The 25,111-nt window shown below is 39.4% G+C and overlaps 1 protein-coding gene across 4 annotated transcripts in view; it reads left to right on the top strand.

The window, feature by feature from the left end:
- MAMDC2 (MAM domain containing 2) overlaps positions 1-25,111 on the top strand; it is a 170,517-nt gene that overhangs the window by 140,885 nt on the left and 4,521 nt on the right. For 3 of the 4 annotated variants that reach the window (XM_004004323.5, XM_060409383.1, XM_060409384.1), the window contains exons 10-12: positions 4,477-4,570; positions 6,260-6,412; positions 21,533-21,792. In XM_004004323.5, coding sequence (XP_004004372.1) covers positions 4,477-4,570; positions 6,260-6,412; positions 21,533-21,792 — 507 coding nt within the window. Of the gene's footprint in view, positions 1-4,476; positions 4,571-6,259; positions 6,413-21,532; positions 21,793-25,111 lie in introns of those variants that run through there. The other variant, XM_042243362.2, reaches the window with a different exon arrangement.

The raw sequence follows: 25,111 nt of genomic DNA, 5'->3' as shown, positions 1-25,111 counted from the left end.
CCACAGCAATCAGAGCAGAAAAAGAAATAAAAGGAATCCAAATCGGAAAGAAGAAGTAAAACTCTCACTGTTTGCAGATGACATGATCCTCTACATGGAAAACCCTAAAGACTCCACCAGAAAATTACTAGAGCTAATCAATGAATATAGTAAAGTTGCAGGATATAAAATCAACACACAGAAATCCCTTGCATTCCTATACACGAATAATGAGAAAGTAGAAAAGAAATTAAGGAAACAATTCCATTCACCATTGCAACGAAAAGAATAAAATACTTAGGAATATATCTACCTAAAGAAACTAAAGACCTATATATAGAAAATTATAAAACACTGATGAAAGAAATCAAAGAGGACACTAATAGATGGAGAAATATACCATGTTCATGGATTGGAAGAATCAATATAGTGAAAATGAGTATACTACCCAAAGCAATTTACAAATTCAATGCAATCCCTATCAAGCTATCAGCCACATTTTTCACAGAACTAGAACAAATAATTTCAAGATTTGTATGGAAATACAAAAAACCTCGAATAGCCAAAGCAGTCTTGAGAAAGAAGAATGGAACTGGAGGAATCAACCTGCCTGACTTCAGGCTCTACTACAAAGCCACAGTCATCAAGACAGTATGGTACTGGCACAAAGACAGACATATAGATCAATGGAACAAAATAGAAAGCCCAGAGATAAATCCACACACATATGGACACCTTATCTTTGACAAAGGAGGCAAGAATATACAATGGAGTAAAGACAATCTCTTTAACAAGTGGTGCTGGGAAAACTGGTCAACCACTTGTAAAAGAATGAAACTAGATCACTTCCTAACACCGCACACAAAAATAAACTCAAAATGGATTAAAGATCTAAATGTAAGATCAGAAACTATAAAACTCCTAGAGGAGAACATTAGGCAAAACACTCTCAGACATAAATCACAGCAGGATCCTCTATGATCCACCTCCCAGAATTCTGGAAATAAAAGCAAAAATAAACAAATGGGATATAATTAAAATTAAAAGCTTCTGTACAACCAAGGAAAATATAAGCAAGGTGAAAAGACAGCCTTCTGAATGGGAGAAAATAATAGCAAATGAAGCAACTGACAAACAACTAATCTCAAAAATATACAAGCAACTTCTGCAGCTCAATTCAAAAAAAATAAACGACCCAATCAAAAAATGGGCCAAAGAACTAAACAGAAATTTCTCCAAAGAAGACATACGGATGGCTAACAAACACATGAAAAGATGCTCAACATCACTCATTATTAGAGAAATGCAAATCAAAACCACAATGAGGTACCACTTCACACCAGTCAGAATGGCTGTAATCCAAAAATCTGCAAGCAATAAATGCTGGAGAGGGTGTGGAGAAAAGGGAACCCTCCTACACTGTTGGTGGGAATGCAAACTAGTACAGCCACTATGGAGAACAGTGTGGAGATTCCTTAAAAAATTGCAAATAGAACTACCTTATGACCCAGCAATCCCACTTCTGGGCATACACACCGAGGAAACCAGAATTGAAAGAGACACATGTACCCCAATGTTCATCGCAGCACTGTTTATAATAGCCAGGACATGGAAACAACCTAGATGTCCATCAGCAGATGAATGGATAAGAAAGCTGTGGTACATATACACAATGGAGTATTACTCAGCCGTTAAAAAGAATTCATTTGAATCAGTTCTGATGAGATGGATGAAACTGGAGCCGATTAACAGAGTGAAGTAAGCCAGAAAGAGAAACACCAATACAGTATACTAACACATATATATGGAATTTAGGAAGATGGCATGACGACCCTGTATGCAAGACAGGGAAAGAGACACAGATGTGTATAACGGACTTTTGGACTCAGAGGGAGAGGGAGAGGGTGGGATGATTTGGGAGAATGACATTCTAACATGTATACTATCATGTAAGAATTGAATCGCCAGTCTATGTCTGACGCAGGATGCAGCATGCTTGGGGCTGGTGCATGGGGATGAACCAGAGAGATGTTATGGGGAGGGAGGTGGGAGGGGGGGTTCATGTTTGGGAACGCATGTAAGAATTAAAGATTTTAAAATTTAAAAAATAAAAAACTAAAAAAAAAATGCCAATCTGAAAAACAGTAGCCCATTATTTCACAACTTAATTATAGATATCTTGATTCCTTCTTTTTTCTCAATTATAAATATAACAAAATTAAAGAATGTTTAGAAACTAAAAGGAAATTCTATTCAATACCCATAATTTCTCAAACCTAATAAAAGTGTTATATATTTAGTAAATTTTCAAGGTTTTTTCCTATGTATTTTTAGATGAGTTAGATGTAATTTATCTCATTTTAATATTATTATCAGCAGCTTTCATCACTTAACATTATGAGAGGAATATATTCTCTACTACTAAATAATATTTGCAAATCATCAGAGTTAATAATGGCCTGTTTTTTAGATTGCAGCACCATGATTTGTGTATTTCTTCTGTTTTTGAAATCTTGGGCTGTTTGTTTGCTTGCTTCCTTGGTTTTATGGTCATTATGAAATAATGGTGTAGTAAACATGTGAAAGCGTGATAACATTTCTCCTCTTTAGGATATGTTTACATGCCATATGTTTGAGTCTTATTTAGGTAATAATTTATATGGTGAATCATTTCAGTACCACAGAATCTTTTTGAAAAAGTGCTTTTTCACTGTTCATGTCAAAAATAGACTTTAAAGCTGCCAAAGGAAAAGAAAGCCAAGATTTTTCTCTGCAGCACAATTAATTCAGTAAATTACAAGGCAGATTACTATTCCTTCCATAGAACAAGAAAAATTGCTGATAAAAATGGAATTGCACTCAGGGCTGATGACATAGACCTCTGCTTTGTAAATGGAGAATAAGTTCCTATGTATAAATCCTGCAAATAATATATTTTACATAGTCAGATCATCCCTAGAATCTATAAAGATAAGAAAATTAACAAAAGTTAAATGAAAAAAAATGAAACACCCCTTTTAGTTCATTCCTTGTAAATATTGATGCATACAGTTTTATATTAGGGCTCCCTTGGTCGCTCAGAGGGTCAAAAGTCTGCCTGCAATGCAGGAGACCCAGCTTCAATCCCTGGGTCAGGAAGATCTCCTGGAAAGCAATAACAACCAACTCCAGTATTCTTGCCTGGAGAATTTCATGGACAGAGGAGTGTGGCAGGCTACCGTTCATGGCGTTGCAAAGAGTCAGACATGACTGAGCTACTAACACACACACACATAGCTATGTATTATTACATCTCTAAACTGTCTTTTTCTTATAATTTATAGTAATATGAATCCAGTTCAGTAAACTTTTACACATCTTATAATTAGTTATTCTGAAGATATTGGCCTAAGACATTTTATATTTTGCATAGTGATAAACTGTCATGTGATTTTTTCAGCTTCTTTTTAAATAAATTCTATATTCTGGTGGCTCTGATCATCAAAGACCAAAGGGATCCTACTAATAGCGCAAGTAAATTGAAGACATTGCATCCTGAACCTAAAAAAGGTTTAAGAACCTAAAAAATTTTTTTAGGCTTTTTACGTTGAAGAACCTATAAAAATCAAATGTTCTCATTGCTCATAATTTGGGTTGTTCTTTCATTGTATCTCTTTGTTTTTGAATTAAGATTTGTATTTGAGGGACTGAGCATGGACTAGAGACTTTGTGCTCATTAAACATTAGGTTATACATGTGAAGCAACTTTGTACACTGCAAAGTGCAGTGAAAATCTAACAAAAATGTTTCGAAAAGTGCTCTTTGCTCATCCTGTATATGAAAAGGAGACTTTTAAATTGATTTAAGAAATCCAAAACATTTCTCTCTTTTTGGCACAATGAACTTAATAATTTGTTGTAGAGATTTATTTTTCCTTCACATGCAAAATGTTTGACTTGATAAAATAACTGCATTTAGGGCTTTTATTAGTGATAACACTCAGGGATATAGATCTTTATTTGGAAATGGAACTTGAGTCTTCAGGTGGCAAATCGCTGAGACTTCATTCACCAGATGAATGAACCACGTTGTAAGAAAGTCACTTCCAAAAAATCAGTACTGTCTGCACTGGAAATGTTTGTAAAAATGCTTGGACTGCCATCAATCCTGTATACACTTTGTGGACTATTTGGGGGAAAATATTTAAAAGCTGACAGATTTTCCTCTGTCAACCAGTTAACCTCTTGCCTTCCTCTCTCAGTAAAGAATGCAAACTAATTTCAGCATTAGTGTATACACTGTATCATTGTGAGCTTGACTCTGCTGAAAAAATAAGTGATTCCGGGTCATATATAAATGGTTAACCATTACTCATGCCACTGTATCTGTAGTTCACAGACAGTGAAGACATGCCTGTAGTTTGCTTCTATACTCCTGTTGTGCTATGTACATCCCAGGATGTAAGAGTTTCCAATTTTCAGTTAACTGAACTCATAGCTTTATTTTTCTTCATTGCAGGTGGTTTTCATGAGCCTGTGCAAAAGTTTATGGGACTGTGGTCTAGTAGCCTTGGATGACATTACAATAGAATTGGGAAGCTGCTGGTCTCCAGGTAAGATGACTGTCATTTCAGCTTTCTTTGTTTCCCTGGCCAATTCTTGGCATGTCCTGTTTCTCTAATAATATACCACATGGGTTTAATCTCTGCTAGTCTGTCCTTTGCTTTGCTTGCCAGAAGTGCCTCTCTCATTTAGAAGTGATGACTTAAATGCAATGTATGACTTTGCACATGACTTGACCCCTATATTCTCATCTCTAAGAGAGGTGGTAATACCTACTTGAGTAGTGAGGATAACGCATATAAACACCCTAGCTTTGGAGCTGGCACAAAGCAGTGCTTTAAAAACAGATACCTTCTTTGATAATTACTCTTGTTATGATTACTGTTTTTCCCTTACTTGAATGCAGATTTTCAAGCTATATTGATGAAATTGTTATACTATACTAGGCTAAGCACATCATTTCTAAATCATAATAAAATAAATATTTTCTAAGTGGATTAAATGACAATGAAACAATGGACCAAGCATTGATGATAGTGACAAATATTATGGCTATGTGTTGGACATTATGTCTAATGAGAAAATTATACGTACCTCAACCCAGATCATTGGTATCTATCTATTAATTACCACTGCATCCTAAGTCGCAAGGTATCCATTTCTTTAACAAGCAGGCATATTGTGGTATCTATCTGGCACTGGAGAATAATCTCCATGTTTATTTAATTAAAAGACAATTTGTAGTCCCTTGATTTGTGTGGCACTGCAAGGACAACATAAAACAAGATAAAAAACTCTACACGCAAGGCATAGAAAAGAGAATGAACCTTCATTAGCTTATAGTATATGTAAAATAAAATGAAGTAAAATAATTATCATGCTAGAGAAGGAAAAGATGGGTTGTTTATTGGAGAATCTAGATGTAGGAAGGTACAACCAAGTTCAGCCAAAGAAGTTCCCAGGAAGTTGGGAGGTGGCACCACTCTAATATAATCATTATTAGAGTTATTGAAGATAGCACCCAAAGTCAGAAACATTTGTTTTTGAAAATGGAAAATAAGCCTCCAGGTAGAAAAACACCAAGTTCTAATATTTACTTAGCTAATATCTATTGAGTTTTACATCTAAATGTTTTACATACATCATCTCATTTAATCCTCACAACCCCCTGAGATGGATGCCATTAATATTCCCACATTACAAATAAGAATGCCGAGGCACAGAAAAGTTCAGTAACCTGCTGCACATGTATTAATCTGTCTCTAAAATCACATTTAATTCTTTCACATTCTCTCCCTTTTCCAAAGCGACTATAGATAGCTTTGCTCTGAGGATTTCCTTCGCTCATTCTGGATTTCTGAAGAAACCTCCTGCTTGCGATTTTATTATTTTTATGTTTCCATAAAGGCAATATACCTCCAACTGTCAGAGAGTTTTATAATCTCATTCATACAAATAAATTCACAAGTCAGAGAAAGTTGCTTTCTCAAAGTGTTCCAGTACTTTTGGATCTAGTATTCTGATTGTTCTCTGCCTCTATGGCAGAACCGGGGTGAAGTCCAGACTCTAGCCAGAGGCAAGAGCTTGGCTTAGAGGCAGTGCTGATAGTTGGATTGCCTCTCTATGTGGCGCATGTGGCCAGATGATAACCACACATTAGTGTGGGTTTCCAGTGAGCCTTGGAATATACATTCATTGAAAGAGCCTCAGCAGTCACAACACCTGCTGTTTCCTTGCAGAGAAGCTCCTACCTCCACCAGGAGAGTGTACTTTCGAACAAGATGAATGTGTATTTACTCAGGAGAGAAGAAACCGGAGCAGTTGGCAGAGGAGGAGGGGAGAAACTCCCACCTCCTACACTGGACCAAAGGGAGATCACACTACTGGGGTAGGTGAGTTATGCCACATGGTGCTGTTTCCTAAGGAAACCCGAAATAGCTTTCTAGGGGTTGTTTACTGCATTGTGATATGTGAGAACTAAGGTGTCTAGAGTGAACTGCATGTGGGATATTACACACATGGGAAAGGTAATTCAGTATGTGCATTTAAACTCATTCTTTCTGTTTATTAAATTGCTCATTATCTAGATGCAAAAAGGATTTAAATGAGCTTACAAACATGTGCAAACAAAGATAATTAGAAGTAAGGTTTCAAAATAAAACGGAGATGGGCAAAAATGAAAATAATAAAATAGTGGTCTAAAATGAAGCCCAGGACTGAGGCCTAGTATAGTAATATCTGGCAGACAGGGAAGATGTATCAGTGTGAGTCCTCACTTTCCAGAAGCTGAAAAAGATGGAAAAGTCATCTGTAAAACATGATTTACTGTGTTCTTAGGATAGAAACAGATGAAGCAGTCCACCAAGGGATGGAGGCAATAAAGGGGTACATTTTTCTGTAGAAAATGTGTAAACTACACTAAACCAGACTAAAAGTTGTTCTGCTTCTTATTATCACCATGTGTCAGTGATTGCAAACAATGTCCAAGACAAAATACTCCTTGAAGAATAGACCTTTTCCACTGAGGCTCTCAATTTCTCTAGGAATACCAGTTGGATAAAAGTACATCATTTGGTCCAGCAACTCAGAACTATCCCTGATATTAATATGAAAGAGATATTTCCTGAAGGGTCCTTACAGAGAGTGGCATAGTGTTGTTTCTTATGGTCTACCTCAAAAATAAGCCTAGGGAATAACACCACACAGCAGCAATACAACAAAAAAATATTGGCTGTATTGACTCAACTTGGTAGGGTGCAGTCAGCAACAGCTTTGTATTTTCTTTCCAACACTCTCTTCAAACATACCCTAGAGAATTCTCCCTTTCCCACCCCTGCAGATCCCACGGTTTCCCAGTCCTGTTGAGGTAGTGGAGCAGTCACACATTCAGAGGTGTTAAGATGTCCAATTCAAATGACAACTTCAGTTTCTCATTCCATCGAATCATCTTTCCCCCTCAGCATGGGCCTGATTCATAGTTTGGAGACGATAAAAGAGAAGACTGTCTGTGCTTGAACTTTCTTTGTTTTACTTCCTCTTCTGCCCAGCATCGTCAGGATCCTTTAGCCAGAGTGAGTGGAGGATGGATTAAAAGAAAATAACTTCTAAAATGTTTAGTGTTTCTTCAAATTCCTTCTTGGACACCTTCTGTTATGACAGATATCTAAGCACTGGCTCTTTTGCATCTCACCTTTTTGGGCACTGTACTCTCTGGCTGATGATCTATGACTACACTCTTTTCCCCTAGTACTTGTACTACAGAGATAGAACTCACGTAGATTTTCTACTTGCATCCCTCCTGGCAGTTTTGACATGGGTCTTTTCAAGAACACTTGGTTCCAGCCACTATCCATTTGAGTATCCATTTGGCCTTGGATCCTAAACGCACCCTTGTCTAAGAAGATGATGTGAAGCTTGGTCCCACCACTGACCTCTTTTCTTTCCGTTACTTCAGAGATGCTGGGACAGTGTTGCATCAGCTAGGGTAGCTGTTGAAGAGATTCAGCCTTTGTTTATAGGTAGATCAGATTTCTACTTCCAGCACTGAGTAGAAGATTCTAAGAGAGTGTGAGGCTATATCTGGAAAGACAATGAAGTTAAAAAGATAATTAAAAGATGTGTATATGTTAAGACTATTTTGGTTGGAGATAGTTTATTGCTCTTTGTAACAGGAAAAAAATGCCATTTTAGGGCTGACTTGAGGCACAGCTTGATGTAGAGGATAAAACCATGTCACTGGGACCTCCTCCTTTCCACCTCTCTGCTCTGGTTTTTCTGAGTTGGCTCCGATCACAGTCTGTCCTCTCATGGTAGCAAGAGGCTGCTGCAGTGGCAGCTTCATGGCCTTTCAACACTGAATCTAGTGAAAAGAGATAAATCAGCAAACGAAAAATGAGCCTCATTAACTGATTGGCAGTGTAATGAGGGCTGCTACTGCTAAGTCGCTTCAGTCGTGTCCGACTCTGTGCGACCCCATAGACGGCAGCCCACCAGGCTCCCCCATCCCTGGGATTCTCCAGGCAAGAACACATGGAGTGAGTTGCCATTTCCTTCTCCAATGCATGAAAGTGAAAAGTGAGAGTGAAGTCACTCAGTCATGTCCGACCCTCAGTGACCCCATGGACTGCAGCCTACCAGGCTCCTCCATCCATGGGATTTTCCAGGCAAGAGTACTGGAGTGGGGTGCCATTGCCTTCTCTGGTAATGAGGGTAGGTGGTGGTTTAGTCACTAAGTCATGTCCGACTCTTGTGATACCATGGACTGTAACCTGCCAGTCTCCTCTGTCCATGGGATTCTCCAGGGAGAATACTGGAGTGGGTTGCCATTTCCTTCTCCAGAGAATCTTCCCAACCCAGGAATCAAACCCGGGTCTCCTGCATTGCAGGCAGATTCTTTACTGACTGAGCTATGAGGGAAGCCTCATGAGGGCAGAATACTATCAAATTCCTGCATGAATCCCCACAGGACTTACTGTTGTATCTTACACACTACAGAGGCTCAAAAAAGTCCTTGGAAGGAATAAATGAACCAATAAGCCCTCCCTGATACATGTAAGAATAGCCACTTAATTAGCAAGACCCATAGAAAATGTAGTAATGGGGAGAAGCTAAATTACGAGAGGAATAGAGAAATATCAAGAATAAATCAGCTTTAGTTTGAGTCCATTATAATCACGATGTTGTCTATATGTACATTTTTCTGGGGAGGGAGTTGATAGCTTCTCTTCCATTTTTCAGGGACACCAAAAAATCTGGTAACAACAGATCTGAGAAGAGGGTTGTGCCGTGGTAGAGTAGCACAGGGGAATTTTCTGGGTAACAGTCTGTGCAATGTCTTGGACACGGAAGAGAGGACAAAACAAAAATAGGGAGCCGTGGAGGGAGAGAGTCTCTGAAAAGAGCAAGGGAGGGTTACCAAGCCAGGATGTAACAGACCTATGAACTTTGGAGTCAAGGTTCCCCACTCACTAGGTATGAGACCTTGAAAAAGTTACTTCAAATCTCTAGGTCTCAGTAATGTCATCTAGAAAATGAGAATAACTATAGCTACTTGTCTGTTTATGTACTTCAAAGGATGGTTGAGTTTAAGCTTAATCAACTTGTGGATGACATTCTCCCTCCTGCCTAAAGACAAAATCTATGAAAATCTGACAAAAGTACACCCTGTAGATATTCCATTACTCATGATTTTGCTCCTTTATTTACATGTAGGGGCACATGTTAGTTTACTTGGTGTGGCTTTGTTTAAAGAAAATGGTATGATTGTGTTTTCTTTGTCTCTCTGAAAAGTTTGAAGAATATTTCAGCTGACTGGGGTGAAACTTCATAACAAAAATTGTAATGTAAAAACTTCTTGGTGTGTTCAATATTTATTCCCAGAAAATACTTGACCACAGAGTATCAGATTCTCTGGTGAACAACACAGAGCATTCTGATTTTTTTTTAACAGTAAATTTTTCTAGGGTCTCCCTTTTTTCCATCATTTATTTCACCTGTTTCAATGCAAACTTTCTAAAGGGTCTCAGGACATCTTTCAATTTTCTAACCGCATAAAATCTTTTCCAGATTATATCTTTTTATTCCTATGTATAACAATGCAGAGGCTGCAAATTTTGCTGTGCTGTGCCCAGGGTTACCTACAGATAATATGGCGTGGAGTTTTCTGTCTTTGTCTTGTTCTTTAAATTACTTTAACAGTTATTCTTCTAGGGAAATAATAACATCTACTGATCATTGATGGAGTGTTTACCATGTGCAGGCACTGTGCTGGGACCTTTATATCCTTAGTCAGTTTGAGCTGCTATAACAAAAATACCATAGACTCAGAGGCTTAAATAGCAGACATTTATTTCTTTTTTTTTTTATTTTTATTTTTTTTTGTTTTTGTTTATTTATTTATTTATTTATTTATTTATTTATTTATTTATTTTCATGCATTCCCAAACATGAACCCCCCTCCCACCTCCCTCCCCATAACATCTTTCTGGGTCATCCCCATGCACCAGCCCCAAGCATGCTGCATCCTGCGTCAGACATAGACTGGCGATTCAATTCACATGATAGTATACATGTTAGAATGTCATTCTCCCAAATCATCCCACCCTCTCCCTCTCCCTCTGAGTCCAAAAGTCCGTTATACACATCTATCTATGACAAACCCACAGCAAACATTATCCTCAGTGGTGAAAAATTGAAAGCATTTCCCTAAAGTCAGGAACAAGACAAGGGTGTCCACTTTCACCGCTACTATTCAACATAGTTCTGGAAGTTTTGGCCACAGCAATCAGAGCAGAAAAAGAAATAAAAGGAATCCAAATTGGAAAAGAAGAAGTAAAACTCTCACTCTTTGCAGATGACATGATCCTCTACATGGAAAACCCTAAAGACTCCACCAGAAAATTACTAGAGATCATCAATGAATATAGTAAAGTTGCAGGATATAAAATCAACACACAGACATTTATTTCTTACAGTTCTGAGGGCTGAGAAGCTCAAGATAAGGTGCTGGCAGATTTGAGGTCGGCTGAGGGCTCACTTCCTAGTTCACAGTCAGCAGTCTTTTTGCTGTGTCCTTACACAGCAGACGAGGCAAGTGAGCTGTCAGAGGACTCTTATAAGGCTACGCATCCCACCTATGAGAGCTTGGCCCTCAGGACCTAACCCCTCCCGAAGATCATACCTCTAATTACCATCATAGTAGGGGTTAGGATTTCAACATATCCATTTGCAAAGAGGGGAAATGAATATTCAAACAATAACACACCCTTACAATGACTTGTAAGTGAAAGTATCCATTTTTCATATGAAAGAACTGAAGGTTGGAGAAATGCCTTTCCAAGGCCACACAGCAATGATTGGTGGAGTAGGGACTGTGTCTCAGGAGTGTTGGGCTCTAACGTCCATATTCTGTCCACACGGTCTCACCAGAGTTTTCCAACCCACATGATAGGAGGAGACCACACACGACTTCAAACAGTTGTGACGGCTCACGTGGGAAAAACACAAGTCTTCACACAGCCACGCAATCTCATACCTGTCACCCTTCATACCAGAGAAAAGGGTCGGCTCTTGGAGAGGATATATTCAAACTGATGGTATTTTTAGACATCCACTGAAATGTAACCCGTCAGAAAGTATCTAAATTTTTTCTGATCTGTGAACCAATATCGGCAGTTTAACTCCAGGACCACAGTCCCCGCAGCCATTGTGTAGCCTGAACCCTCAAAGGGTAGCTTCGCCTTTGAGGGTTAGGATACACAATGGCCTCTAATGGCCTAATGTGGGCTGATATATTGGCTTTCAGATTACAATATAACAAGGATCACCCATTCATAAAGTATAAGCAATTAAATACCCCTTTAAAACGAATGTTTGTTAAAGCCACCAGTGTCATATGCTACATGTTTATAAGATGAAACATCTTAGAACTGGGAGCGATTGTAATGTTATATAGAGCAGAGTTTCTACGATCTTGATTTACTCCGTATTTTCTAAGTACCTACTATGCGTCATGCATCACACAACAGCAGATGCAATGCTAATCTCTTAGGGCTACTGTGATGATTAACCAAGGTTGTATTTCTGAAAGAACTAATACTATACAAGCTCCACTGAAATGAAAATGATATTACTATTTCTGTAGTTAGTGACTCATTCACAAAATCTGATGTTCATCTGGTGTTCATTTCTGGGATACTTTCTTGGATTCAGTGTTTTGTGTCATTTGTGCTTTCATACATAGAAAATCATGGCATATGATTACAAATAAAATGACTTAGTAGTAACCAGAAGATTTGGTAGACCTTAAGCCAGTGTTTTCCAAAGTACCACTGGGTGATTTAAGGGCTAAGTGGATGAATATTTTTAATTTGATAGTACTATTCATGTAAAAGCAAAATATATAATCAATACAGCAACACCATTACTTCACAAATCTATAGCTTGTTTTCTGTTTTCATGCTAATATGCAGTTTCCTATTTGAATAATGGATTTAAGGAGTAAAAAATGAAATCTATTTAAAGAAATATATCAAATGAGTAATAGTACAGGTACTATGTGGATAAGTAATATATATATAGTGGTATTTGTGTGGCTAAAGTTGGGGAAACATTTCCAATGTTTGTCAGTCATCTAATAGAACATGTCATTCTACTAGAACAACAACAAAGACAATATTGTAGCCCAACCATTTGGCTCCCTGTTTGATAAAATAATAAAAGTACTTGTGACAGATAAGTCTTGACTTGCACTGAGCTGAAATGGACTCTGCAGAACCTGTTTATCCATTTCTTGTCACCATCTATTTGAATAGCTCTATCCTGGCAGAATCAGAAAGTTCCTTGACACTGATGCTATTTCTTTTGCAAGACAGTAAAGACAAATCTTAACAAAGTCCTAAGGGTTTTATTGGTTATTACAATTTTAATATATGATTGCTGCTACTGCTGCTGCTAAGTCACTTCAGTCATGTCCGACTCTGTGCGCCCCATAGACGGCAGCCCACTAGGCTCCCCTGTCCCTGGGATTCTCCAGGCAAGAACACTGGAGTGGGTTGCCATTTCCTTCTCCAAAGTATGAAAGTGAAAAGTGAAAGTGAAGTTGCTCAGTCGTGTCCGACTCCTAGCGACCCCAGGGACTGCAGCCTACCAGGCTCCTCTGTCCATGGGATTTTCCAGGCAAGAGTACTGGAGTGCGGGTGCCATTGCCTTCTCCGAATTATATTTATATAATAATATTATATTATTAATGTGATACCATGCTGTCAGAATTCTTCTGAAATAATTGTTTTAGTTGTCCTAGAGTTTACATGGGTTTTGTGACCAAGAGATAGTAGAATAAATAAATCAACAGATAACTCTCCAGTTTAGTGAGAAAATGCCTTCAACTGTAACATTTCCTAGCTCACTGAGTCCACCAGTGAATAGATTAAAAGTCATTCAGTTTTCCCTACCTCTTTCCCACAGCTACGTCCTAGAAAAGTAGCTCTTCATCATTTTAAAAAATAATAATTTCCAAATAAAGAGACAGCATCAATTTCTTCTGTGGTACTGTTCAGTGTTTCAATACATCTTATGTACTTCTGGCAATTAAATTCTCTCCAACACACTACTAAGTAAAGGTAGGAGTCTTATATGAACCTTCTTGTGTAGTAGAAATATGAGTGATACATTAAAATACCAAATAATGACATTTACTTATAAATTGTGCTGTTGACACAAAAGAAAATCAAAACTATATATTTAATGTGTTGGTCATATATTAATTGCTGAAATTTAATAGCAGTCTCATTCAAGTCCTTGTCTTTTAAGAATTTTGCTAGCTAATATCCAGACATGTAACAGTGCTACTCAACTAGTCGGAAACTATAAGAGCAATTAGCTCTAGAATATTAAAATCTCCAGTCTTCTCACTTTTTTCATAATTTATCTTATCACACTAATTTCTGGTATTGTTGGACCCTACTTACCCAAGAGAAGACTTCTATGACAAGCTTTTTAAAAAAATAGTGGTAAAATATACATAACATAAAATTTACCATTTTAGTCATTTTTATGTACATAATTCAGTGGTATTAAGTACATATACCTTTTTTGTAACCATCGCCACCCCAGAACTGTTAAAAGTTTTCCCAAGTTGAAACTCTGTCCCCAGTAAGTTAATAACCATTCATTTATGACACGCTTTAAAAGTCATTTAAAAGATATAATAAAGAACAATAATTTTAGAGAGAGACATATTTAGCAGTTGTTCTTTCCAAAATATTGATATCTTTTTCCCCTGACTGTTAAGAATCATCTTCCAGCTTAATGAAGCAGCTAGCTGTTCATTCCACATGGCCTCCCACTCCTTCCCAGCCCTGGTGCGAGAGGGTCGCAAGACTAGAGGAACAGCTGCTTCACTGCTCCCAATTACAAATATGCTGTGTCTCAACACATCACAGTTGCTGAACAGAGAACAGATGGGACCCTGATCTGCCAGGAGACCCACTGGAACCCCTATCTTGAATGTTAAACAGTGATCCACAGAAAGAAAGTAATTTGTCTTCTCCAGTTAATAATCCCTTCCACAGACTGGAATCCTTCATGTGCAAGGACACATGAGCCAGTCTGAGCTTTCATCGCTGGGGCTCCTGGCTCCCATCCAGAGAGCTTTTGTTTGCTGAGACAGACAGCATTTGGAGTTGGAATGTGGCAAAGCTTGTCGACACACAAGGCTTTTCTCTGCTTTCCAAACACATGTGAGGCCGACTGTCTCTCCACGAAGCTCTGATCTTTTCTGGGGAAAGGAAATGTCACGTGCAAATCAAGAAGAAAGACATGTTTGGAATCAAGAAGAATAATTGGTCTGGGCATCAGACAGATTCTGATCGGTTGAAAGATACATGACAATTATTTTTAGGTATAGATGTTGGGCTAGATTAGTCTAAATCAGTATTGCCTTAAGGGATATATATACTAAGTCACTTCAGTTGTGTCCGACTCTGTGGAACACCATAGACGGCAGCCCACCAGGCTCCACCGTCCCTGGGATTCTCCAGACAAGAACACTGGAGTGGGTTGCCATTTCCTTCTCCAGTGCATGAACGTGAAAAGTGAAAGTGAAGTTGCTCAGTCGTGTCCGACTCCCAGCAACACCATGGACTGCAGCCTACCAGGCTCCTCCATCCATGGGATTTTCCAGGCAAGAGTACTGGAGTGGGGTGCCATTGCCTTCTCCGAAGGGATATATATGTATGGGCTTAAAACAGAAACTATATCCTGAAGGAGTTTTAGAAAGGTCAAAACTCAAGAAAAAGGTCAAAACTCAAGAAAGGTCAAAACTCAAGAAAAGTAGATTAGTGCCTGTGCCCCAGAGAGGTGTAATTATACTAATGTTCCCCTGGCTGTTCCCCGTCTCTTCCAAAAGCAGCAGTTACACATGTCAAACAGTTTAGGAGCTTTCCTTTCATATTTCATGGTACTAAACACAATGATCTCTGGAACTAGAAAGCTTAGGTAATGGCTTTAGCCTGATACCCAAGACCCAGAGATTCATGAAAGGAAAGCATTACCAGAGTAATGCTTCACCCAGTTGAGGCTGACTGATTAGTGCACTGTACTCACACAAGGAAGAATTCAGCTGGATAATCCTGGAGGTTTACCCCTCTCGCAGGACCTCAGATGATTTTGGCCAGGATTTGGGCTTCCCTGGTAGCTTAGTAAAGAATCCACCTGTGATGCGGGAGACCTGGGTTCGATCCCTGGGTTGAGAAGATCACCTGGAGAAGGAAATAGCAACCCACTCCAGTATTCTTGCCTGGAGAATCCCTGCGGACAGAGGAGTCTGGTGGGCAACAGTCATGGGGTCACAAAGAGTCAGACATGACTGAGTGACTAAGCACAGCACACAGCATATGTCATCACTGGGATTACATACTACCATCACTAGATGGAAGATACTTCTTGCGTCATCTCTCACTTATAATGGACCTGTTGCTTTCTTTCCATTCTGCAAAGACTTCCTGTTGTAGGGCCACAATAGTCTTTTCTTTCCAGTTTCCCAGTGACAGCATCTTTCAGAGGAGCCCCCCTGTCCCCTATCCTCCCCCTCCCATTAAGTGTTTTGTCTTTAGCTAAGGTCCTTTTCTTGGGATTCAAGTGGACCTTTTGAGAGTCCCAAAGGCAGGTACCAAAGTTCTTTTTCTTTGACTTTCTTCTTCTTTCCCTAAGAATTATTTTCGGAGGAAATATTTTTCAGTTTAAACATGTATGAAGGTAGGGTTTCAGTTCGTTGTGCTGTACTAATTTACGTGTAGAATAGTACATAACACCGTTGTGCATAGTAGGTGATAAACCATGTTCACGTTTTGACTTTATTTTCCATGGGATTAAATTAAATACACCCTTTTGTTAGGGTTTTGTGTAACAATATTTGTTTACATCCAGCCTAGCTTAAGTTAGAAAGTATTAAAGAAAAGAACAATAAGATTTTCTTTCATTGCTGAAAGTGTGAAAACCCCAGTGCTTCTTGTGTAGCAATTTTCTTGCCAGTGAAAGAATGAAGGTAATGAAGTTAAAGAATATGTGTTTGGCTAAAAAAAAAAAAAAAGTCAGATGGTGTGTAACTAGGTTGAGAACATTTTCTTTAAAATATGACTTTATCAAAACTTGGACATGTTCCTGCTTTGCTTTGGAGCATCCTCGTCAAGTACATGTCTCGTTGCCAAGATCTTCACACAACTGGAGTAACCTTCGTAGAGCCATGTGCTCCGGAAATGGTCAGACTGGTCTGTGGTTTTTGTTCATTAAACAAATATTTATTGAGCATCTGCTATGTTCCAGACACTGCTTTAGGACCTGGGGGCATAGTAGTAAAGTAAACAAGGAAATACCTCTGCCTTTGAGTGTTCTAGAGGAAGGAGACAGACAAACTTAAAAATAGGAATGTTATATAGTATGTTAAGGGGCACTTCGGAGAAGGCAATGGCAACCCACTCCAGTATTCTTGCCTGGAGAATCCCAGGGATAGGGGAGCCTGGTGGGCTGCCATCTATGGGGTCGCACAGAGTCAGACACAACTGAAGTGACTTAGCAGCAACAGCAGCAAGAGGCAATTAAATGAGATGGAAAATAATAAATTAGGGTACAGAGAAAAAGGAGTACCAGAGGAGGGGCGATTGTTATTTGAAACAGTGTAGTCAGAATAGGCCTAATAGAAAAGGTAATATCTGGGCAAAGACTTAGAGGTGAGAGAGTGAGACATGAGATTATACGAAAGAAAAGCCACTGTAGGTAGAGATTAGCACATTCAAAGGCCCTACATTCCAGGAAAGGCCCTACATTCCAGGAAAGGTAAAGAACTCAAGTGTGTCCTCGAGACTCAGAGTGAGTGAGGAGAAAGGCGGGAGGAATCAGAGAGGTAAGAGAATGAGCAGGAGTTATGTAGAGCCTTATATGTTGTCAGGCTTTCAGCTCTTACTCGGAGTGAAATGCTAACTAGTGGAGGGTTTTGAACAGGGGAATGGTAAAATTTAGCTGTTGCTTTAGAAAGTTTACTATGGATGCTGTGTTTAGATTAGATTGCAGAGAACTAGGGTAAAAGCAGGCAGACTTGTTGGGAGGTGTTGGATTAATCCAAGTTAGAGATAATACTGGCTCAGATTGGGAGGTAGCAGTGGAGGCGGCAAGGAGAGAAGTGATTGGATTCTGGACATATTCTGAAGGTAGGACCAACAGAAATCCCTGACCATCTGGATGTGAAGAGTGAAAGGATATAAAGAATGGCCAGGTTTGGGGCCTGGACAACTAAAAAGGGTAGGGTAAGCTTTAGAGTGAGGCTGTTAGGAGTGTAGTTTTAACCATGTTCAGTTTGAGATATCTACGTGACAATAAGAGGAGATTACTTTCAATAACAAGCCTGGATTTTAGGAAAGAGGTTGAAAATTAAAATTTGAGATATAACAACACATATAGTATTTCAAGCCATGAAATAAGATGAGATCACCAAAGAAGTGAGCGAGAACAGGGAGATTCAAACACTGGGTCTTGGAGCACTCCAAGATCAAGAGGTCAGAGAAGAAAAGGTGAGCTAGCAAAGGAGTGACCAGCGAAGTGAGAGAAAAACCAGGAGAGGTCAGCATTCTGCAAACCAAAATGAGAAAGTCCTTCTAGGAGGCAGGAGTGATCTACCGTGTCCAGTGCTACTAATGACAAGAACGACAAGAGCTGAAAACTGACCCTTGGTTTAGTAATGAGGGTGTCATTGGCGAGCACAGCAGACACATGAGAGTATCCCAGCAGTTTAGAGTAGATCATGCGGGTGACTGGTTGACAAAGCCCATGACTGACTGCCCAGTTTGGCAGGGTGGTAACTTTACTGAGTGAAACACTGAGGAAGGGCTTGCACAGTGCGCAAGATCTGATAAGACCAAATGGGGCAGGACTTTTTCTCCCACTCTTATAATAGCCGGTTGGATTCTCAGATCTGTGGAAATGAGGGAAAGGAAAAGGAGGAATGCCTTGAAGGAGCAAGGATGGAGCCTCTGATCAATTCTGGTTGGGGTGTCTCAAGCATTGCCTTTTGAGAAATGAAAAGACTTCATTGACTAACCTTGAAACTTTAAAGATGCTCTAGAAGCCATTTCATTTGTACGCAATATTTGGGAACTTTTTTTTTCCCTCAGTACAGCCATTGATTTCCATGTGAAATAACAGAGAGATAACACTATGTAAAAATTTTTACATCATGTATGTAAAAAAATCCATATTGGCAAAGAAGATGATGCAGTTGGATATAAAAATTTGTGCATATTTTTTCAGGTTGAAGAGATATAAGCTTTTCATCAAATGAGGAAAGGTTAAGAACTATTTATACAGAGTCCACGGCTCTTTTAAAAAATGAGCCACAAGTACCTAGAATTACATTATGGGTGTATTATTCTGGAAATTTATTTTATATTGCTTATTTTAGTGGCTCCATGGTAATTTTTTAACACCAACCACCTCTTTTTTATGTTGGGGGGCTGACTTGTAGTTGTGTCCCATTTCTGTAGTATGAATACTTCCATTGTAGACCCTTTCAAACTACCAAAGTGAAGCCATTTGGACCTACCAACAGAACTCACATAATTGACTGTTGGAGCCAGTGGAAACAGGTTCCAACACACCACTGCATTATTTACGTGCAGATTAATCCTGCCTCTGCCTAAAACAAGCAAATTAAAAAAAAACAAAACTAAAATTAGGAAAGGAAAATGGAAATGTAAAGTGTTATATAATTAACATATAGTATATAGTGTATGATGTATAAAGTATAAGATATAAATATGTTAAATGTCACAAATAATTATATTAAATATTGGTAGACTGTGTGGATCACAATAAACTGTGGAAAATTCTTAAAGAGATGGGACTACCAGACCACCTTACCTGCCTCCTGAGAAATCTGTATGCAGGTCAGGAAGCAACAGTTAGAACTGGACATGGAACAACATACTGGTTCCAAATCGGGAAAGGGGTACGTCAAGGGTATATATTGTCACCCTGCTTATTTAACTTCTATGCAGAGTACATCATGCAAAATACCAGGCTAGATGAAGCACAATCTGGAATCAAGATTGCTGGGAGAAATATCAATAACCTCAGATACTCAGGTGACACCACCCTTATGGCAGAAAGCAAAGAAGAACTAAAGAGCCTCTTGATGAAAGTGAAAGAGGAGAGTGAAAAAGTTGGCTTAAAGCTCAACATTCAGAAAACGAAGATCATGGCATATGATCCCATCACTTCATGGCAAGTAGATGGGGAAGCAATGGAAACAGTGACAGACTTTATTTTGGGGCTCCAAAATCACTGCAAATGGTGACTGCAGCCATGAAATTAAAAGACGCTTGCTCCTTAGAAGAAAAGCTATGACAAACCTAGACAACATCTTGAAAAGTAGAGACATTACTTTGCCAACAAAGGTCCATTTAGTCAAAGCTCTGGTTTTTCCAGTAGTCATGTATGGAAATGAGAGTTGGACTGTAAAGAAAGCTGAGTGCCGAAGAATTGATGGTTTTGAACTGTAGTGTTGGAGGAGACTCTTGAGAGTCCCTTGGACTGCAAGGAGATCCAACCAGTCAATCCTGAATATTCATTGGAAGGACTGATGCTGAAGCTGAACCTCCAATTCTTTGGCCACTTGATACGAAGAACTGACTCGTTGGAAAAGACCCTGATGCTGAGAAAGATTGAAGGCAGGAGGAGAAGGGAATGACAGAGGATAAGATGGTTGAATGGCATCACCTAATCGATAGACATGAGTTTGAGCAAGCTCTGGGAGTTGGTGAAGGACAGGGAAGCCTGGTGTGCTACAGTCCATGGGTCGCAAAGAGCAACTGAATTGAACTGAAATATTGTACAATTATATTTTCAAGAAGTATCACAGAAAATTATCAGGAAAGCAGGGCGGAAAACATATTTGAATACATGTTACATGTGGACATATGTCACACACATTATTTAATTCTAATAACTCTGTAGCACAGGTTTATTAACCGTTATTTTTAAACTCAGGGAGATAGTGAAGAACAGGGAAGCCTGGAGTGCTGCAGTTCATGGGGTTGCAAAGAGCAACCTAGCAACTGAACAACAACGAATTTTTAAACTGAACATAGATTCAGACGGGATAATCCATTAGATCACAGTCACACAGACAATAACTATTAGAACCAAGACTTGAACCTCATCTACCTGACCATTCCCCTAAACCAATGATGGAAGCTAAAAATATTGTCCATGGATTAGTAGGATAAATTCTCATGTTAATTACCACCTCAGTGGCACAATACTAGTATATTAATTACTTCCTGTATATTAAACTGAATTATAAATTATCACATGAAGACACTTATTTTGATGGTTAAAATATTGTAGCATATTTATCTTTTTTGAATTATACACATTCTCTAAAATTATGAACTCCTTTTTCAGTGCTGTAGTCAAGTTGTTCATTGACTCTAATTTGTTTCCAGGAACAGTACTCAGAACAGAAATGAGGGGCAGAATAAATTCAGAGTATGGGGTTAACTGGAGAAGGCAATGGCATCCCACTCCAGTACTCTTGCCTGGAAAATCCCATGGACGGAGGAGCCTGGTAGGCTGCAGTCCATGGGGTCGCAAAGAGTCGGACACGACTGAGCAACTTCACTTTCACTTTCCACTTTCACGCATTGGAGGAGGAAATGGCAGCCCACTCCAGTATTCTTGCCTGGAGAATCCCAGGGACGGGGAAGCCTGGTGGGCTGCCGTCTATGGGGTTGCACAGAATCAGACACGACTGAAGCAACTTAGCAGCAGCAGCAGCATGGGGTTAACAGATACAAACTGCTATACATAGAATAGATAAGTAACAGGGATTTACTGTATAACACAGGGAACAGTATTTAATATATTGTAACAATCTATAATGGAAAATAATCTGCATATATATATGTTAGAAGAGAATATGATGTGTCCTTTTTAACAATACCTGATGTTCCATTGCTCTCAAGGCTACTACATGTACATCGAGGCTTCCCACTTGGTATATGGACAAAAAGCAAGACTCTTGTCCGGGCCTCTACGAGGAGTCACTGGGAAACACTGTTTGACCTTTTTCTACCACATGTATGGAGCAGGGACTGGCCTCCTGAATGTTTATTTGAAAAAGGAAGGCGACAGTGAAGAGTCTCTCTTATGGAGAAGAAGAGGTGAACAGAGCATCTCCTGGCTACGGGCGCTGATTGAATATAGCTGTGAGAGGCAGCACCAGGTAAGCCAAGAGAGACAAGAATCAAATCATGGGAAATGTGCCTATACTCTTCTGACGCTCTTTCTTTTTCTTGCTACCATCAAGAATGTTTTGTTCTTTTTCAGGGTCAAAGATAGAGGCAGTACTTGTTTAAGAGCAAACATAATTAGTCTGTATTGATTGAACTTAAGCAATGAAAGGGAAATTAGAAAGAGAGAGCTTTGGGTATTTATACATAGAGTAATTTTTGTAACTCAATAGTGAAACTGTAGCTATTTTCATCTTGGTACATTTTGAGTGTCAGTTATAGTCTGTGTCCTGAAAACCTCTAAAACAGCTTCTCTTTTTCTAAACCTGGTATTACCTAATTAGTTGCTGCAGCTGCTTCTTTCATTCATCATTAGCCATATGCAAGGGCTGCTGTTGTAGGCTTCTATTTAACAGAGTACATGATCCAGAGTAAAATTTTAAGCCTCTGTCTGCACTGATGCAAAAGAAACAATCTTGATCCTACGTCCTGGGCCTCCCTTGAGTCTGCTCACAGGCAGTAGGAGACTTCCTTCCTGCAGGATCCCAATTATAACGGAATCTGAACAGCAATAAGAAGGAGCCTTTTCAATTCCGGTGGGTGAGATCAAGCAGCCAATTAGCCTAGGAATCAGCAGAAGCCTCCTAAAAGCCTGTGACTACCTGCCTGTTGTTTTTCTTTAGTCACTAAGTCATGTTTGACTCTCTTGTGACCGCCATGGCCTGTAGCCTGCCAGGTTCCTCTGTCTATGCGATTTTCCAGACAAGAATCAGGAGTGGGTTGTCATTCATTCTCCAGGGGATTCTCCCAACTCAGAAATGGAACCCGTGTCTCCTGCATTGGCAGACAGGTTCTTTACCGCTGAACTAGCAAGGAAGCCTTTACCTGCCTACCATGAGTCAAAGCTCCAGAAAGTTCTGGGCAGATAACATTAGACCCTTGACTATTCCTGAAATTGCTGTATAGAATTCCAGGAGTGACCTTTAGCTAAAAGCCCTACTTCCTCCTCATCCTTGCTTTTGGACCAGAGTACCCCTTAATGTTAACCACTGCCTACTTGGCTTAAGCAAGTCTTCCCAGGAAGAAGTATCCAAAATAAAGACATTATTTTATGCCACCCCTTAACCAAAATTGATTTTCTACAGATCTAAATAGGAACGGCCAGGTTGCAGTGCCATCTAGGTTGCTATTGCTAAGAACAAATAACAGAGGGAAGATGCACATTATTCAAGGATGGCCCATTATCTTGGTGTGGATAAAACTATCTAAACATTTAGTAAAGGAAAACATATAGCCCCAGGAATAATTTTGATAGTGATTTAATGCCTGCTTACAGAAAGAAAATGGATCACTCATAAACTTCCTTATATCACTGATAATCATTCAGAGGTGATGGATTAATTTTTTTAGGTTATCATGGCACTCACACTATTCAAAGGTCCTCAAGGTGTGGTCCTGACACCAGCAGCAACACCTGAAATGTATATTCATCTAAAATGAAACTCACCTGCGATGCACACTCCCAGGCCCTGCCTCAGAACTGCTGAACCAGAAACTATGGGGCTTAGGGCCCTCCAATCTGTCTTAACAAGAATTGTGGTGATTCTGGAGCATTCTAAAGATGGAGAATTTGTGTCACAGATGGAACAAATCTGAGTTTCTCAGGCAGAGCCTGAGCCTTGATGTTTTCTAAAACGCCCAAATGGTGCTGATGCACAAGAGCTCTAGGACTTGAGATCTGTGGAACAGGTGACTTCACAGCATCTGAGCCCTGGGTAGAGGTCCTTGCATATACTAGACTTGCCAGGTGACTTGTTGTCTGAAAATTTTTTTGAGCACAAAGTAGTGAGGCACCTTGGGTGGCATCTTGGGATATTTAAGCTCAAAGGGTAAAAAATGACCTGAGAGATTTTTGGCTCCCAATTTGGGAAAAAAGATTCCAGATCATTCCTTTAGGCTTAGAATGGAACGGATATGAATCTGCCATGAGGAATGTTCTTCTTGATTTTGTGATTCCCTCAGGAATCTCAAATGACTATCTGGAGACCAGGATGAACTAGTCTCTCCAAAACATCCTAGTGTCTAATAAAACACAGAGACACCCATATGCTAATGGCCATCTTCCGTGTGCCAAGCACTCACAGCGCTAAAAGCTGTGCATAAGTTCTTCCAGTTGACCTTGTAGCTCTTCTTTAAAGATGGGGAAAACTAAATGTCCAGCTGGTAAGTGGCAGAGTGAGAACTCAGTCCCAGATCTAACTGGTTCCAATGTTTGCATCCCTAAGTCCCTGTTTTACACTCTCTCCTGCCATAGAAGTCCCAACATATACTCATTGCCCTGGATGTCACAAGCACTGGGTGATCTTGGAGAAACGTCAGTCTCTCTGAGGCTGTTTGTGTTAGTTGCTCATTCATGTCCAACTCTTTGCAACCTCGTGGACTGCAGCCTGCCAGGCTCCTCTGTCCATGAAATTCTCCAGGCAAGAATACTGGAGTGGTAGGCATTCCCTTCTCCAGGGTATCTTCCCATCCCAGGGATTGAACCCTGGTCTCTTGCCTTACAGGCAGATTCTTTCTTTACCATCTGAGCCACCAGGGAAGCCTGTTAATACATTTTCAAAATGGGGTAATAATGCCTGCCATGCTGACATCACTGAAGTGACAGTCAAATGAGGTTATGTTTGTGAAAGGGTTTTACAAACTTTAAAGTACCAAACTATAAAAAAGATTAATTGTTTCTAGAAATATATTCTTTCCCAAATCTTTCTGGTCTTTATAACCATGGCAGACCTGGTATTCTCAATAGCTATATCAGTTATCAGTCTGAGCTACTATAGGAGCTCAGGCCAAAATCTCTCTTTTCAGTAAGTATTTACTGACTATTTACTCTTTTTAAGTGCTGAGGATACTGCAATGAACATAGCATACAGTTCTTACACTTTTTAAGTCTGCGTTCTAGTGGTGGGAGAGAGGTAGAAAATGTGAAACAAAAATATATAATGTAACATCAAGTGATAGTAAGTGCTATGAAAAAGAGTAAGTCAAGCTGATCAGGTAATGAGGTCAAAGTATCAGGAAATACTCATGAAAGGCCTTGGAGGACATGGTACAGTTTGAAATTTATTTCAAGAGCAATAAGAAACCATTAGAGGCTTTTAAGGCAATATGTTCTGATTTATACTTTTAAATGATCATTCTAGCTACCACCTGGAGCTACTTACTACATAGACTATGGTGGTGGGGCTGGTGGGTGAGGAGACTTTGGGAGCTACTGCAGTGGGCTTCGGAGAAGGCAATGGCAACCCACTCCAG

Source organism: Ovis aries, chromosome 2, assembly GCF_016772045.2.
Source record: "Ovis aries strain OAR_USU_Benz2616 breed Rambouillet chromosome 2, ARS-UI_Ramb_v3.0, whole genome shotgun sequence".
Lineage (NCBI taxonomy): Eukaryota > Metazoa > Chordata > Mammalia > Artiodactyla > Bovidae > Ovis > Ovis aries.
This window is presented reverse-complemented; position numbering and strand designations above follow the sequence as displayed.